Genomic DNA, 12,106 nt, shown 5'->3' with positions numbered 1-12,106 from the left:
CTTCATAAAATCCTTGCTAATTTTTTAAATGTAAAAAAAAAATACCTTTAGCATCAGCAGTGTGTTTTTCTGTAGAAAATGGATTAGGTTGTCCATGAAAAATGTCCATTTTCTTTAAGGAAGATTTCAATGAACCAGATTTTAACAGATAATCTCTCTGCCCCATGAGACACTTTTGAGTTCCCTATTGATTGTGAAAGGATTATTATAGTACTATAATTGTCTGGGTTTGCTCACGGTCATTATCCTCCTACAGAGGAAGCTAGGATTGAAAGAACAAGTGTTCCCCTGTACGGAGTACTCCATGTCAGCCCCAGGCCCAGGGGCTCCATACCTTGTCCCAGTTAATACACACAATGACCCTCTAAGGTAGAAATCATCATCCTCGCTCTACTGATGGGGAGACTGACGCTTCCCAGAGCTGTTTGCTCAAGGTCACACAGGAAGCAAGCAACAAAACAGGATCCCAGATCTTTACCTTTTTTATTTTTTTAACTTATTATTTATCCACTGATCCACTCCCCATATGTTTACAACATCTGGGGTTGGGCCACGGCAAAGCTGGGAACTCAATCCAAGTCTCTCACGTGGATGACAGGAACTCAGTTACTCGAGCCATCACTTGCTATCTCCCAGGCTCTACATTAACAGGAAGCTGGAGTCAGGAGCTGGAGCCAGGAATTGAACCCAAGTACTCTGATGTGGGTCATGGAGATCTCAAGTGTTAAATTAAACACCTGGCGCCAAATGTTTGCTTTTCATCACTACGTTGATATTTGGTTGTATAGTGACTGATAGATTCAGAATATTAAAAATATTAATAAAAATACATACAACGTGAGACAGAAAACCTTACTAAAGAGAATCTATAGTTTGTGCCTAAATTAATTATCACTACTTACAGACCATGGTTGGTTCTGATTTTAGTTAAGATCAAAGATTGGTTTCTTTATGCTACTATAGACCAAAGGTATATGAGCCCATTCACAATAATTAAAGTGGTCTTTCAAAAGAGTCAGTAGATGAAGCTTGTCAAAGTTCATCATCTAGGTAAAAAGCAGTATGGATCAGCATTAAAAAAAAAAAAAAAAAAGTAGCCAGGGGCCAGTGCTATGGTGCAGTAGATTAATCTTCCACCTGCAGTGCCAACATCCCATATGGGCAGCAGTTCTAGTTCCGGCTGCTCCTCTTCCAATCCAGCTCTCTGCTATGGCCTGGGAAAGCAGTAGAAGATGGCCCAACCACCTGGGCCCATGCACCTGCTTTGGTGACCCAGAAGAAGCTCCTAACTCCTGGCTTCAGATCGGCATAGCTCTGGCCATTGTGGCCATTTAGGGAATAAATCAGCAGATGGAAGACTTTGTCTCTGTCTCTCCCTCTCACTGTCTATAACTCTACCTCTCAAGTAAATAAATAAAATCTTTAAAAAAAAAAATAAAGTAGTCAGGGCAGGAGGGGACCAGGGTTTGTATAAACATTTTCTGCAGGGGGCAGGCAGCTGGGAGGGCCAGCTCTTGGCAACAGAAGGAGGATTGTCTGACAAAGATGTGGTGGTGTAAGAGATCCAAGTGCCAGGGTCAGATGGAGGTATTTGGTGACATCTTGTTGAGGATCTGTGGCAAAACCTCTGCTAGTTCCCCTAAGGGGAGTTAGACCTGGTTTAAAATGGACCAGACCTGTCCTGAAGAAGCAGAGCCTTTGGCCAGGCGAACAGCCAAGCCTGAGAAGGAAGAGCAGAGACAAGGCGCTTTTTCTATTTGTTTTGGATCTGGATCTCCACCATTGCTCAGGATCAGCTGGAGGATTCCAGATCTCTCCCTCTCCCTCTCCCCCTCCCTCTCCCCCTCCCTTTCCCTCTCCCTCTCCCTCTCCCTCTCCCTCTCTCTCTCCCTCTCTCTCTCCCTCTCCCTCTCACTTCTCCCTCTCCCTCTCCCTTCTCCCTCTCCCTCTCCCTCCCTATGTGTGTGTGTGTGTGTGCATGTATGTATGTATGTGATGTGTGCCTGAGAGAATGTTTAGGGTCTTAAGTAGAAGCTATTACAGAGAGGTCTGTTTGCTTTTTGTCTGGTGTAGGGATTGAATATTACTGCTTTATTATGATGGAACTGAGACTGCTTGGTATACTTCATCCCTTCTCTGTGGTTGGCCCAGGCCCTAGTGTGGGATCTGTCTGCAGGTGGTGGCATGTGGGCAGAGCAGCCATCGGCCTAGAGCGGTAAAACACTGAAGAAGGCCAAGGCAAACCCTGCCAAAGGCAGAAGTTGGCTTTGAATCTCTCCAAAAATCCAGAGACAGCTCTGGTCCTATTTTTATAGAAGTAGGCCAGAGAACAGTGCATGAGCAGGTATTACCATCAGCTTAAGTCAAATGGCTTATTTCTAGTTCCACAACTAGGAGTGCTCTTTGGAAACCTACACTGGGGAAGTGAAAATTGCACTTTCTGGGCTAGCCTCTGGGATAACTAGAAATGACGATGCATCAAGAGATGACTTTATTATTATATTTTTATCAGTAGATGAACTTCCTGAAAAATGTACATACTCATCTTTGTATGTAAACCTACATCATAAAAAGACTAATATGATACTGTTGAATCATGCAGTGTTTCAAAATAACAAATTTTTCTCCTAATTTGAAAATTAGTCTATAAATTTTACAGTGAGAAATAAGTTGGATAGCTGTATAAATGACTGATTCTATCTTCTTGTAATGCTTCTAATAACAAGATCTGTTTCATGGCTTTTCTACCCAAGGTGAGAACCTTTTAGACACAGATCCTTCTTTTCTTTTCCTTTTTCTTTTTTTTTTTTCTTTCTCTTATGCAGGAGTGGGAGGAGCAAACAAAGTGTGAGTCCTTGCTTGTGGCTCTTCCATGTGGACAGGTTTTCAGAACAAATAGAAGTCTTGTGAAAAAGTGAAGCATTTGTAACCTACACCTTCCCAGCTCTGAAATGAATGCTATACTCCTCCAGTTTGTGAAGGCTTAGAGGGCCCTTGGAGCATCTAACTTCCTCCTGGCCCAGATGGACATCTAACCAACTAGATCCTTGCAAGAGCAGCCTGAAGTCTTGGTGGAGAGTGTGAATTGACCTTTTGGTTCAATATCATGCATATTCATCTGTCCTAGAGTTTTCTAAAGCAATTTTCTTCTTTTGGTCTTCATTCCCAACTTTGGCTAATTCAGAAAAATTGGTAGAGGGAGAAAGAGCAAACCAGAAGGCATGGCATATTTCCCCCAGCTCATCTGGAGAGCAGCCTCCCAGGCTGCAGGGAGCCCTGCTGTGGGTGGTTTACACCAGCAGTGAACACTTACCTAGAATTCCAAGATTCTGAGCGCCAGTGCAGGTGCAAAAAGGTGGTGGAGATGGACTCTGTCCTCTAGAAGCTTAGAGTTTAGTTGAACAGATGACACAATCTTTTCAGCAAACATGTATCGAGTGTGTGTGTGTGTGTGTGTGTGTGTGTGTGTGTGTTGGAGGCACGTGGCAATACAGCTGCAGCAGTGAATAATTAAGCAACAAATAAGTACGAAACACATGAGTACTCAGAAAATGAAAGAATTACTGTGGACTGCAGCAGCGTGAGAAGGACTTAAGGAGTCGGTAGACTTAAGCAAAACTCCGTATCTTAACTGTTTCTCTCATTCTTGGAATCTTCTAGAAAAAAAAACCAAACTAAGGTCTCATTGAAGAGTACATACCCCAGATTATGAGGACTTGCACGCATTTGGTCAGTCTGTGACTGAAGGCTCTGTTTTCAGTGGGTGGCCAGATCTTCCTCCTCATCCAGCCTTCTTCCTTTCCTACTCCGCTACCCTGCACATCTGCCACACTCCACTGAGAGGCGGTTTTTCTTGGTTGCTGCTTAGCGTGTGCATTGATATGGCAATGCCAATAATGCACTTTTGCATTTAAAAAAATTTTAACTTTTTCGGAAGCAGTAAATTTATATAGTTGAAAAAAACAATAAGTATTAAAAAATGGCTCAGGGGCAAGTGTTGTTGCACAGCAGGTTAAGCTATCTATCACTTGGGGTGCCTGCATCCCACCCTGGAGTAGCATTGTGAATCCTGGCTGCTCTGTTTCTGATCCAGCTTCCTGCTAATGCATCCTGGGAGGCAGCACATGATGCCTCCAATGCTTGGGCCTCTGCCACCCATATAGGAGACCTGGTTGGAGTGCCAGGCTCCTGGCTTCAGCCTGGCCCAGCTCTTGCTGTTGTGGACATTTGGGGAGTGAACAAGCAGATGGAAGATATGTGTATCTCTGTCTGTCTGTCTGTCTCTTGCTCTGCCTTTCAAATATGAGAAATATTTATAAATAAATAATGAAGAAAAAATTACTCAGTAAAAATTTCCCTCCCTCTCTTCCTTTTTCTCTAATTGTTTCCTGCCTTCTCCCTGCTCAGCCGCTGTCATTATTTTTTTAAAAAGATTTATTTATTTTACTTGAAAGTCAGAGTTACACAGAGAGAGAAGGAAAGGCAGAGAGAGAGAGAGAGAGAGAGAGAGAGAGAGAGGTCTTCCATCTGCTGGTTTACTCCCCAATTGGCCTCAACGGCTGGAGCTGCACCAATCCGAAGCCAGGAGCCAGGAGATTCTTCCTGGTCTCCCACGTAGGGGTAGGGGCCCAAGGACTTGGGCCATCTTTCACTGCTTTCCCAGGTCATAGCAGAGAGCTGGATTGGAAGAGGAATAGCTGGGACACCAACCGGAGGTTATATAGGATACTGGCGCTGCAGATGGAGGCCCAGCCTACCATACCACAGTGCCAGCCCCAACTTTGTAGTTTCAAATGGAGTCTCTTAAAAAAAAGAAGTATGAGCTAAAAAAAACCTCACCCTGGCACGTCGTTATTTCCTGTTTTAAACGTTCTGTGGGTCACACTGTAGCCCAGAAACCTGGAGATAACCTGATCACGTACGTAGTAGTAGCAGATGGGACTCCCTCCCGCAGCACCTGTATCACAGATGGACGTAACTTAGAATACCACTGGAGTTCACTTCCCTTTGGTTTTCACCAGAGCTGTCTGGGTTCACAAGGCCTTTATTTGGCGAGAGGTCATTGGCAGTGTTTGCCATCCCTGGGCCTGGGCCTCGTTTCGTTTAGGACTCATTCCTCCCGGGTTGCCTGCTGGCCCACTGTGAAACTCTCAGATGCTACTGCGGTCTTGTTTTTCTAGACGGGCTCATCTTCGCTTGTGCCTGGAGAAGCTGAAGGGACTGGTGCCACTTGGGCCCGAATCAAATCGACACACTACGTTGAGTTTATTAACAAAAGCCAAATTGCACATAAAGGTAAGTGCCGCTTTATGCTGGGATGCCTCATTAGCTTCTCCTCTCCAGTAGGGTGTTTCTGTCATTGTGAGGGACAGACTATCTCCAGGACAGTCCTCTCCCCTGAGCTCCTCCAACCTGCCTCTTAGATGAACCAAAGACACCTCAGATGCAGCATGTCTGAAACCGTCCGAGTATCTCTCAACCCCACACTCCAGGAATGAAGGATCCAGCCAGCTCGCCATCCAGTTGCACACCCAGAAACAGCGTTCTCGGTAGCTCGTGTTCCTTAGCCACCACACCTGAGCCACGTCCAGGCTTCCACCTTCACCTAGCACCGTCCACTGCGTGCAGTTCCTCAGCTGTCTCCCTTCCCTCTTTCCCTTCCTATCTGCTCTCCTTAGGTCCTTCCTTCTAAAGCTCAAATTAACCCCTTGCCCAGTTACAGCTCTTCTGTGGCTCAGGACAAACTGGCACCAGGCCTGCCCCAGGCTCTGCCTGACCTGGCCCTCACCTGCAGCATCATCTTGTCCCCACACTCTCCTCTGTCCAGCCCATCTTTCAGACTCTTGCACTCGTGTGCTTCTACCACAGGGCCTTTGTGCGTGCCAGTGCCTCTGGTCGGTATGCTTTCCCTGTCTCCTCCACCTTGTTAACTGTCCACTACCCACCCTCCAGATCTCAGCACGAGTCTCATGAGCTCAGAGAAGCCTTCCTGACTCAGTCTGCTTCTCTCTGTGACAGGTGGTCATGTCTGGGTATCTCTGTCCTAGCACTTGCCACAGTTGGCATTTGGTGGTGGTTTGTGTGTCTGTTGAGTTGCCTGTAGATTCCACGAGGGAAGCGGCCTGGGTTTTGTGCTCTGCCCTCCCTCAGCCCCTGCCCTCCCAGAGAATCCAGCTCAGGGTTGACCCTCAGTGCCCAGGTGACTGGCACTGATAAGGCGAGTTGTGCCCACACTCCTGAGAGCCACCGCCATGTCGCTGTCCAGCATACATATCACTGAATTGTGGTTGGTAGCCTGCATTGAGGACAATTCCGAGAGAAAAGGAACCTCCTTAATTTTGAACGGATGGGTGTTCCTCAAGCTTCCATCTGGTGAAGTTGGGGTGTTCCCAGAGCTTGGGTGTTCAGGCGATGGGTATGAAGACCAGGCTGGAGACTCTGGCCTGCAGTCTTTTCCATACCCAAACCGAGGGGTGGCAGGGGCCAGAGTGTCAGAGCTCACCCAGAATCGCTGTGAGGGCGCGTGCCCACAGCCACGGCAGTGCCGCAGAGGTTAGGCCAGCCAACTTCCTGCCACAGCAAACGGCTTCTGAGGACACCAGCATGTTTCCCTGCAGGGCGGGAAGGTGCGGCATGGCAGCTTAGGACTCGGCCCTTTGACTTGCAGAAACTTGAAGACTGTGACAGAAGAGCCGTCCACCAAATCGACCAGCTGCAGCGGGAGCAGCGGCACCTGAGGAGGCAGCTGGAGAAGCTGGGCATCGAGAGGGTCCGCATGGACAGCATCGGCTCCACCGTCTCCTCGGAGCGCTCCGACTCCGACAGGGGTGAGCCACCCGGCCCCTCCGTGCGCCTCCCGCTGCTCTCGGGTGGGGCGCTGAGGGCCGTGTCTGCCCACCCGAGGGCATCTCTCTGTCCCCTTAGCGTTAGGTAGCAGCGGCCAAGAAGGGTTCAGCTGGGGGAGGTCTGACCGTCAGCCTGTGAGCTCTGTAGGCGCCCTCACTGACGGGTGTGTGTGTGTGTGTGTCCCCCCATCTCCTCCCCCCTCTCCCCTCCCCCCGCCCCGTCTGCAGAGGAGATCGATGTAGACGTGGAGAGCACAGACTATCTCACGGGCGACCTGGACTGGAGCAGCAGCAGCGTGAGCGATTCTGACGAGCGGGCCAGCACGCAGAGCCTGGGCAGTGACGAGGGCTACTCCAGCGCCAGCGTCAAGAGAATAAAGCTGCAGGACAGCCAGGACGTGTGTCTCGGGCTCTGAGGGCGCGTGTGCCGGCCGCCCCCTGGATGGTTCTCCCTGTCGGCTCTGATTAGGTAGTGTACTGGACCTGCCCGCCTCGCCCTCGCACGTCAACGTCCGTGTACCCCACCTCTACACAGTCAGCTGGGTCACAGTTTCCAAGGAAGTGCTTAGGCCTGTGGGCATCGGATGGCACCCGCTAGCTTCTCGTTCTCTCCATCACAATCCGTCTCTGAGAGACTGTACATTCCAGTCAGTCTGAAGCACCCGAGACTCTTTAGACCGAGCGAGCAACTGTCGCATCTCAGCAAGTCCCCGTCTCCTCTCCTGTCCCGTGTCGTCCACCAGACTTTTCTGCCGAGTTCTCTGGCTTACTGTGTTACCTGCCTGGGAGAAGTGTCTGAGTGTGTCTTGTGCTTAGGAGACTGAAGGAAACCAGCTTTCCAAGTGGAGATCCTGACCTCAGAACTCCAAAGGAAGCTTCGAGAGCTCTTCGCCGTGGGCCTCGCCCCCGCGAGGAAGTCAGGAGCACCTCCGGCAAACAGCCCTGCCACCTGCCCACGCGCACCCCGGTCGCCGCCGCGCCTGGATGGGAGCAGTATTTCCCACTCGACAGCGTGTCTCTGGGCTCGCACAGCCGAGGAAGGTTCCACCACTGTTCTCACAAACAAAACGGCACCATGTGTTTTTGTGCAGTGTTCATGGGACCTTGCTGTGTACCGCTGTCTCAAGGCACATTTTCCCCTCAAAGTTTGTCAGTGCTACTTGTCTCTGGAACTTTTTTTTTTCCTACCTCAGAGATAAATGAGATCTCCATTTCCCACTTAACACAAAGTGATTATGCCTCTCCCCCCCCCCCCCATAAGTGACATTTGGTCCAATGCTAATCTATTTTCCTATTTAACTTTCAGCAATAACTGAGCTTTGGCACTAGCTGAGCTGGTGGCCATCATCAGTGAAAGAGAAAGTCCGCATTTCTACTCTCTGTGTTGCAGGTGAACAGGAGGGGACGGGACGGGGTTGCTAGAATCCCTCTCCTTCTTGATTATTTTTGGATACACCCAGAAACTTCTTTCTGGAGGCTTTTGGGCTGATAGTTTAAAAGGCTGATTTTTCTTTTTGGTTATGATTTCTCCCTTAAGTGGTCTCCCACTTTGTAGCATTTTTATTTAAGCTAAAACAGAGCACATGTATATGTACATAAGACACATTAAATCTATAAATACTATTTATTCATTTTATATAAACTAATGTAATGGAAAATAAATTCTTATGACTTTGTGCTTTTATAGATGTTCTAGGAACTTTGTATGTAGGTATCTATGAAATTGGTTCATTCCCCTCGATATTTTTGCATTCATATTTTTTGAGGTCTTGATGCTTTCAGCCTCTGGCGAATCTTTTTCATTGAATTTGAACCATTTGTAAAATCTGTGATGCTGAAACAGTGTGTGTGTGTCACAAAGTGATGGAACATTCCGCAAATCCACGGACGCACTGCGACCCAAGGGCTCAAGGGCTGACTCGGCAGTGGGCAGCACCCGCGCTCCCCCACCGGCCGGCAGTCACTGGGGCAGCGCAGCCTCGCAGCTCAGCCAGCGCCTCCACCTTCCGCACCACTGAAGTCAGAGTTCAGATGCACTCTACGTGGAAGTTCCTTCTGTACCTGAAGAGCAATCCAAACAAAGCGAGATTACTTTTGTGGAACTCTTTTTTTTTTAGTAATTCTTTAATGTGTTAAAAAATTTTTTTTAATTGGAAGTAGTAGATTTCTAAATGATTCCGAAGTCACCTGTAATTCTTTTGTTTTGTTCTGGTTTTTCTTCCTTTTGGCTTTGGGTGGGAGGAGAGGCAGGTGACACAAAAACCTTTTTATTTTTTCCTTTAAATTGTTGGAAACTTTTCCAATTACCAGCTGAAGATTTGCACTGAAATACAACTTGTATGCCTTTTGCATTTTGAGAGCCTACTTCCTGAGTTTAAGCAGAGTGACAGTGTTCACGAGCCAGCTCCGCCTGTTAACACATTGGAGAAAGAGATTTCTGCACTTTGAGGTCCCTTTCGGATGCCACTCACGAGACCTCTGGATTTTGTCGAATTGCTACATTCAAGCGCCTCACAAGTCCGTGATGCTGGATGCTAGATGGCAGCAGAAACTCAAGACTTTGAGAAAGCTTGTGGGCTTGCACTGGGGGAGGGAAGGGAACGAAATTGTGTCCTTGTTTGTTTCATTTAGAAATAAGGCATCTGAGGGATGCCGCTGTTTTCTGTGTTTTAATTGTTGTGCCTTTGAGTTAAACTGCATTTTTGTCCTTTTGGTTGAAATATGAAATGTACTGTCCCAATATAAAATAGTCATTATTTGACCTTTGCACTGTTTGTCTGGTCCTTTTCAATTTGATTGCATATAAATGTGGAACTTGATAGAGCTCTCTATTTTTGATGCACTTGTGATCAGCCAACACCAGGTTTAGACATTACTTTCAAAGCTCGAGGTGGACCAAGTCAGCAAGCCAGACCGGCTTCTCTCTAACCAAAACTGTAAGCTTCAGGACCAGCAAACTCGCCCGAGGCAGCTACTCCCCTTCCTCACGCGGCTGGCGGCAGCCCTGGCCGGCCAGTCTGTCCTCTCATTCACTGACTCACCAGCGTGACCGCTAAGAGCTACAGAGCCTTTTTGGTTGTTTAGTGTTTTTTTTTTTTTTTTTTTTTTTTGTCATTTATTTTTTGTTTCTTAAAGCAAAATGGAAAACCTTTCTATGAGGGTTATTGGGGGGAGGGGATGGGCAAAGATATAAACCCCAGCCTTTAAGACTTTGACAATTGTACGTCAATATAGATGTGTGTAAATATAGGCACATGCATATTTTTATGTAAAAGTTGATTTTTAAAAAGGAAAAAAATCTAAACTGCACTCCTATGGACCCTGGCCGGTGCAGTAAGTGGGGACGGAAGCGTGTGTCGTTCAGCTGACGTCCACGCAGTGAGAAAAGCAGTGTGCTGCTGCTGCCATCCCCCAGACACGGCTTCCATCTGCTGTCGGCCATGAGTGGCGGGGCCCGGCCCCCAAGGTTCTCTCTGTTGGTTCTCTCTGGTTGAGAAGAGAGCTTGAATTCTTCAAGGTGCGGAGAGCGACTGCTGGCTCCCCCGTCTGGTCACAGACCTAAGGCTAGGTCAGCGGCTCAAAGAGCATCCCACTCTGGGGCAGGACCTGGGTTCTCCCTGCCAAGAATTTCCAGGCCCATTCAGAACTGAGAATCAAGTAGGCCCGGGTCTGCAGTCGGCCACTTGAGGGCTTTTGTTTTTATTTTCTAAGAAGGGCGTTTTCCTTTAACCTCTACTTTTTCCAGAACAAACAAAGGGTCCTCACCCGGGTATCCATGGCCCTCTCTCTTCCCCCATGCCCAAGAGTGGCCCAGAGCAAACCCTGGGGTGAGAGAAAAAAATGTCAAGGAGGTAGGACAATGATGCTCAAGGTAACTGGCTGGCAGTGGCGTGGGGCTTGATAACGGATTTTGTGGACTTTTTCCCTCTTGCCTCTTCCCCATCCTTTAAGGAAAAAGCTTGTTTTTGAAACTGGGTTTTTAATGCAGTACTGTGTTGACAAGAGACACTTTCATTATGCTTCTTAACCAGAACTGCGGCTCTTGGTTTTCTGTCTTTCGTTGTATTTCTCTCTGTCTGCCCCCCCTCACCGTCCCTGTGTGTTGAACACCAGGCGGTGAAGGCTGCAAGGCGATGTCCTGCCTGTCCATCTGTGGTTTTTTGTTTTTTGTTTTTTGTTTTTTGTTTTGTTTTTTTTTTTTTTTTTTCACATCTGACTCTGATGCAGCGCGTTTACCCCTGCTCTGAAAGGCCTCCCTGGGAGAAGGCCACCCGAGGACCTGTTTAGATGGGGTGGGGGGTCTTGCTGCTTCTCCATGATCGGACCTCCACAGACTGCGGGGGGTTTCGTTGTCAAAGATGCCGATTCGGACGGTGGGGTGCGATACGTGATTTCTGAGGATTCTTTCACTCTCAATACTTCTCACACGGGGGGTTTTCTTTGAGGGAGGGGATGATTGCCTGGCACCGCTAGATTGAGCTGAGGAGTGGCTGAAGAAATCCAATTAGTAAGGCTCCTAGTTCTAAGATTTATCCAGGTTTTTATTTTTTTATTTTTCTTTTTTATTTCGATTTCTCACTCTATCTGCAGGGGAGGGAGGGTGGCAGGTTAAGAGGATCTTCCTTTTAGCTTTCACCTGAGAACCAAACTCACCTTAGTCCCTTGTCCCTCGAATTGGTGCTCCTGGGATCCTTGCTGTTCACCATCCATTTGGGGCCGTCTTCCCATGGTAAACACAGCCCGAGCACCAGGGGCCGGCAGCTGAAAGAGTATGGAGTTCTGATGTTTATTTTGCTCTGTAACTACGACGCCAATGTAAATCCTGTGTCAAGACCATAGACAATGGTGCTTTTTACTACAGTTAGCACATGCATTTTTAGAAACTATTCCATGTTTTAGAGAATTTTTGCTGTGTATATGTAAACTTCTGTGTTGTTCAACTGTTAACAAATAATAAATTATTTCATTATGAAAGGAATGTTGGTTTTACTGATGTTTCGCATCTCGTATACCCTTTCATGATTTTTAGAACTGACTTAATTTTAAAAAAATGTTTATTATTTATTTGAAAGTCAGAGTTACACAGAGAGGAGAGGCAGAGAGAGAGAGAGAGAGAGAGACGTCTTCCATCCAATGGTTCACTCCCCAAGTGGCCACAATGGCCAGAGCTGCACCGATCAGAAGATAGAAGCCAGGAGCTTCTTCCAGGTCTTCCATGTGGGTGCAGGGGCCCAAGGACTTGGGCCATCTTCTACTGCTTT

The 12,106-nt window shown here is 47.5% G+C and overlaps 1 protein-coding gene across 3 annotated transcripts in view; it reads left to right on the top strand.

The window, feature by feature from the left end:
- MXD1 (MAX dimerization protein 1) overlaps nucleotides 1-11,819 on the top strand; it is a 31,997-nt gene extending 20,178 nt beyond the window's left edge. For 2 of the 3 annotated variants that reach the window (XM_089326335.1, XM_002709818.6), the window contains exons 4-6: nucleotides 5,181-5,295; nucleotides 6,668-6,827; nucleotides 7,074-11,819. In XM_089326335.1, the coding sequence (XP_089182461.1) occupies nucleotides 5,181-5,295; nucleotides 6,668-6,827; nucleotides 7,074-7,261 (463 nt within the window). In that variant the 3' untranslated portion in view covers nucleotides 7,262-11,819. Of the gene's footprint in view, nucleotides 1-5,180; nucleotides 5,296-6,617; nucleotides 6,828-7,073 lie in introns of all 3 variants that reach the window. The other variant, XR_016229313.1, reaches the window with a different exon arrangement.
- The last annotated feature ends 287 nt before the right edge of the window (nucleotides 11,820-12,106 follow it).

This window comes from Oryctolagus cuniculus, chromosome 2, assembly GCF_051225735.1.
Source record: "Oryctolagus cuniculus isolate XC-2025 breed Fujian yellow rabbit chromosome 2, ASM5122573v1, whole genome shotgun sequence".
In the NCBI taxonomy this organism is placed as follows: domain Eukaryota; kingdom Metazoa; phylum Chordata; class Mammalia; order Lagomorpha; family Leporidae; genus Oryctolagus; species Oryctolagus cuniculus.
Note: the sequence above shows the minus strand (reverse complement) of the source record. Positions and strands in the feature narration are given on the sequence as shown.